Here is a 5,168-nt window from a genome sequence, read left to right on the forward strand (position 1 = left end):
GTCTTTTTTCCGTGTCCGGCAATGGATCGCAACCCTCAGTGTTGCCCCCGTACCGGACCGGGGACCGGCAACGGGATCGCAAGCCTCGGCGTTGCTCCCGCGCCTCGCTCAGCCAGTGAGCGGGAGCCGGTCTGTATGTGGGATCCGAACCCTCGGACGGGAGCGCCGCCGCGCTTCCCAAGCGGCGCACTATCCAGTGCGCCACCGGGCCGGCCAAGAAACTATAGTACTCTTAGAAGAAAACGCAGGGATAAGTCTTCATGACTTTCAGTTCAACAATGAATTCTTAGCTATGACACCAAAAGAATGACCAACAAAAGAAAAAAATAGATTAATTAGACTTCATCAAAATCAAAAGTGTTTGCACATCAAAGGACATTAGCAAGAAAGTGAAAAGACAACATACAGAAAGGGAGAATATTTACAAATAATATATCTAATAAGGATCCAGTCTTCAGAATATATAGAGAAGAACTCTTACAACTCAACAACAAAAAGACAACCCAATCTAAAAAAATATACAAAGAACATGAATAGACATTTCTCCAAAGAAGACATACAAGTGGCCAACAAACACATGAGATTAGTTATTAGGAAGATGCAAATTAAAACTACAACGTGACAGTATTTTACACACATTAAGATGGCCATAATAAAAATAATAAGAAAAATAAGTGTTGGTAAGGATGTGGAGAGATTGAAACTTTCATGCATTGTTGGTCAGACTAAAACGGCATGACCTCTGTGGAAAGCAATTTCTCAAATAGTTTACCATAGAATTACAATATTACTGAGCAACTCCATTCCATTAGATATATACCCAAGAGAACTGAAAACAGGTATTCAAATAGTTGTACACAATGTTCACAGCAGCAATATTCACCATAACCAAAAGTTGGAAACAGCCCAAATGTCCATCAACTGACAAATGGATAAACAAAATGTATATAGATGCATGTTACATATACAAATATTACTTTATTCCATAAAAAAGAATGAAATACTGATACATGCTACAATATGGATGAAACTCCAAAATATTATGCTAAGTTAAAGAAGCCAAACGTAAAAGGTCATATTGTATTACTTCATTTATATGAAATAGAATAGGCAAATCCTTAGAGACAGAAAAAGCACATAGTGTTTGCCAGGGGCTCGGAGGAGAAGAGATTAGGGAGTGACTGCTTAACAGGCAAGGGGTTTTCTTTTGGGGTGAAAAAATATTTTGGAACTGGATATAGAGGTGGTGGCTGATATTAAATTGCCTGGTATATGCTCAAAGTGCTATAAGAAGTTGAGATAGGACTGAAGAGTTCTATGTGTTTTCTAATTTAGGGTCAAGTGATTAAGGTACAAATACCCAGTTGATGAGAACCTTGTCTTTTGAAGCTTTAACAGAATTCTTACAGTGACTGTTCATTTTCTATCACATTTGCATGCTTACTTTATTACTTTGTCCCCTATCCCTTACACGTTCTTACATGTATCAAAGATTATGCATAATTGTTACTTTTTTTTTTTTAAGTACTAACAGGTGGAATTAGGCCTATCCTTTTGCTTACCTCGCCACAGCTATTCAGTTTCAAAGTTGACATAAAGAGGACTTTGTATAAGGTCTTGAACCAGGCTTAAGAAGTCACTCCTGCCTTATGAAATGTTCTGTTGCATTTTTTTAAAGTGGTAATAGGAACTATGAATAGAAATTTGTCCCTTTCTTGTGTTCATTCTAGCTAGAAATGTTATAAAACAATTTAGGTGTATTACAACACAGAGTTCATTTGTTCAATTTGTTGTACAGACTAAGAGATGGCACAACACATTACAATACTATGAGAGAAGAAATTTATTTCATTCTAGTGTTAAAAAAAAAACATAAATTTACTGTCAACATCACCAAAACATAAATACCATTTCCATAATTTAGAGTAAGATCAAAGCACGCAGAAGAAATGATATCAAAAATTTTAATGATTGCAGCTGCCAAATGAAGTATTTAATAGATACCTTCAGTTATAATGATCGGTAAAACGAAAAGATTTGGCTTCTGACATACAAAGGTGGTTCTGTAACTGTTTAGAACGCTTTGCTTCCAGTCGGAGCTGTCTAGCTCTCTCTTTAACAGCTTGTTGCTCTTCTATTTTTTCTATCCGTTTCCTTCTCAGCCATCTGTAGAAAAAGGCAGGATCAGATTTGGTGAGTATCAACCTGAATATGCTCCTCATGTTATAAAGTTACTACTACAGATAATTAAAGGAAATGGGCATGCATTCATTCATTCATTCATTCATTCATTCATTTATTTATTGGCAGCTGGCTGGTATGGGGATGAACATTTCTTTACATAAAATACTGTCACAAAACAAATTATTAAAGTATTGACTGAAACAATTCAGACTTATACCCCAGACTCATACAAGAAAGCATAATTACATTTGGGATCAAATGTAAGTTTGCCTTACGATAAAATTGTCAACTTAATTGGCTTTTTAGTAATAAACAATCATTTTACATGTGCTGTAGGTCCTGTGTTTGTTTTAAGATGGTTTTTTAAGTAAATAACTATGTGATAGTTTCCAAAAAACTTATTCTTTGCAACTAGCTGTGTTTTAAAACATTACTTAGCCAGGTTCAGAATACTAGGTGCAGAAATGCTGCCTTACTCTTCTTGGTAGGGAAACTATAAGCTCTTGCTTTTCAGTGCAGAAAATAGTTCTTCCTTAAAATAGAGAAATAAGCCTCAGCAAGAAAGCATCAAAAGAGGTAAAGGAAGAGTCCCCATTCTAAAAAATTCAAGTCTATAAAGCTCACTTAGTTAAAATAATATAAAAAATAACTGTATACATACATACTAGGTACTTCAAAAAGTTCTTGGAAAAAATACAAAGCTTTCCATGATCTTTTTGAAGTACCCATGTATATCTGGTAAATAGTGTGTATATGGGGTGTCTGTGTTTATACATATACATATAGGTATTTTTTTCAGAAACAAACCTAAACAACTAAATAACTGCGTTAGAATAAAAAGAGACGTAAGAAGTATTATTACCTGATGTATGTTCCTGAACTGGATGCTAATTTAAGCAAATTAACTGTAAGTCATTTACGGGTCAGTAGGGGAAAAAGATATGGCTGGATATTGGATGAGCTCATTAATGAAAATAAGAACACTGCAGAACAGTATATATAGTATGATCTCAATTTATATTTTTTAATTGTAAGTATCTGTAACGTATCTAGAAGGCAGGCACTCTGGTGCTAACAATCATGATTTCTGGATGATTAAAATTTTAGTTTAAACCCCTCCATTTCCACAATGTCCATTTACTGTTTCTATTATAATAAAAGGTCATGTAAAAAAAATGGAGGGAGACACAGAGAAAGAGAAAAGAAAGGAAGAGAGAAAGAAAGAAAAGAAAGAGATGGCAAAAAAGAAAAGAAAAAAGTAATGAACTTCAAACAACTGGACTCAATATTCACTCTGTTCCCTCACTCTCCCTAAGGCTTGCTAGCAAAATTATGAAGACAGGTCTGTAATCTCAGGATCAGCGAGGTACTGCAGTCTTAACCAGATAATTGAAAAGAGATCAGCTTTGCCTTAAATTACCAAAATGTGTGCCCAGATCTCCTTTTCATTTGGTCTATACAAATTTTCCTTCTCAGCCCACTTGTATGTCTTAACACACAAAAAATATATTGGTAAATGCAACTTTGTTCAGTTTTTCTGAGGGCTATACAGGAAAAGCTGTAACCAATCTTTGACCCATTTCTATAAGAAATAAACAATAAATGAATAAATAAATGGTAAGTATCAAAAGCTATCATACTGGTACCATAGGAAATAATTTTAGTTTTAAAAAGTATCTTGAAGAAGGAACTATATAAATATGTAAATTATGGAGTTAAAGAATTATACATTTTTTTAAAGCATGGATTTAAAGTTGAACAGGTACATACTATAAGAGAAAATATTTTGGGTTTTTTTCAAGCTTTAATAATCATATAACTTTCTAAAATGACTGTGAAGAAGGGGGGAAAATGCTCTGCCTTTAACTTACTGTTTAAAGGCCCTTTCACGGCCTTCTGTTCCTATAAGGAAGAATAAGCATTCCTCTTGCTTTCTTAGTTCTTCTGCCTTTCTTTCTTTCATCTGTTCTTCATGCTTTTTTTTAAGCCATGATCGAAAAGCTTGTTGTGGATCTCTGTTTTCCCGCTGATTAGAAAAATAAGCTTTGATTAATTTAGATTAATTTAGATAAGGTTCCCTGCCCATGGAACCTTACAAGAATACATGTCCCACTCATCAATTTTTCATAATAATGATAATCTCATTAGCTTCATTTTTAGTATCCAAACCAAATACATTACCCTTGAATTATCAACACTAATTACCCTTTCATCAGAAAATTAGACATTGAACTCATTGCCATCTGGCTTCTTTCAAAAGTCTCACTGAGGTAATCAATACATGAAGAAAGTCTAAAAGCAGTGATTTTCAAACTCTTCAAAGCTGAACTCTTTGTCAAATAAAATATTTTTTCCCAATAGTACAAACATATAAAGGAAAAGATTGAAGAAGTGTTGGGTGAGCTTCTGGTCAGGATGGCTGAATAGGTGGTCCCCAGCATCACTCTCTCCCACAAATCAACCAATGTACAACTATTAAAAAGTGAGACAGCTAAGCTGGGGCTGCTAGACCTTAAGGGACAAGGAGGGAGGGACCTATGGAGCTCATGAAGGCAGGAGAAGCCACCATGAAGGAAGAATTTGGAGCCCCAGCCACTTCAAGGCTGGAGCTGATGAGTACATGGAGCAAGAGCTGGAAAAAACTGCTGCCATGCCCTTTGTAGGAGATTGCTTGCAGAAGGCAGGGGAGAAGAGGGCCCTGGTGGCCCCCAGGCCAGCAAGACCACTGACAGCGTTCTCCTCAACTCACACAGAAGCAAGGAACCACAGACAACTGTAAAAAGAAGCCACTCAGAGGCCAGTGAGTCATTGCAAGGGAATGGCACAAGGCCTATCCCATAGGAGGTGTTTGGAGTACAGGCGGTGGAGATGGGCCCACTGGGGGAACATTGGGGTACAGCATGGACAGCTGATCAGCCCTCCAATCAGTGCAGGACCATTCAGTGGAGACTGGTCCAGAATATAGAATTGCAAAGGGTGCAGTT

General features: G+C 36.3%; 1 protein-coding gene across 1 annotated transcript; it reads right to left on the bottom strand.

The window, feature by feature from the left end:
• Positions 1 to 1,003: 1,003 nt before the first annotated feature.
• Positions 1,004 to 4,210, bottom strand: LOC103608058 (coiled-coil domain-containing protein 181-like; the record flags this gene model as incomplete). Its single annotated transcript, XM_008592505.1, has 2 exons — positions 1,004 to 2,166; positions 4,056 to 4,210. Coding segments are annotated over 2 exons (315 nt in total), but the record flags the coding sequence as incomplete, so codon positions are not given.
• Positions 4,211 to 5,168: the final 958 nt, after the last annotated feature.

This window comes from Galeopterus variegatus, unplaced genomic scaffold (assembly GCF_000696425.1).
Source record: "Galeopterus variegatus unplaced genomic scaffold, G_variegatus-3.0.2 Scaffold7974, whole genome shotgun sequence".
NCBI classification, from domain to species: Eukaryota; Metazoa; Chordata; class Mammalia; order Dermoptera; family Cynocephalidae; genus Galeopterus; species Galeopterus variegatus.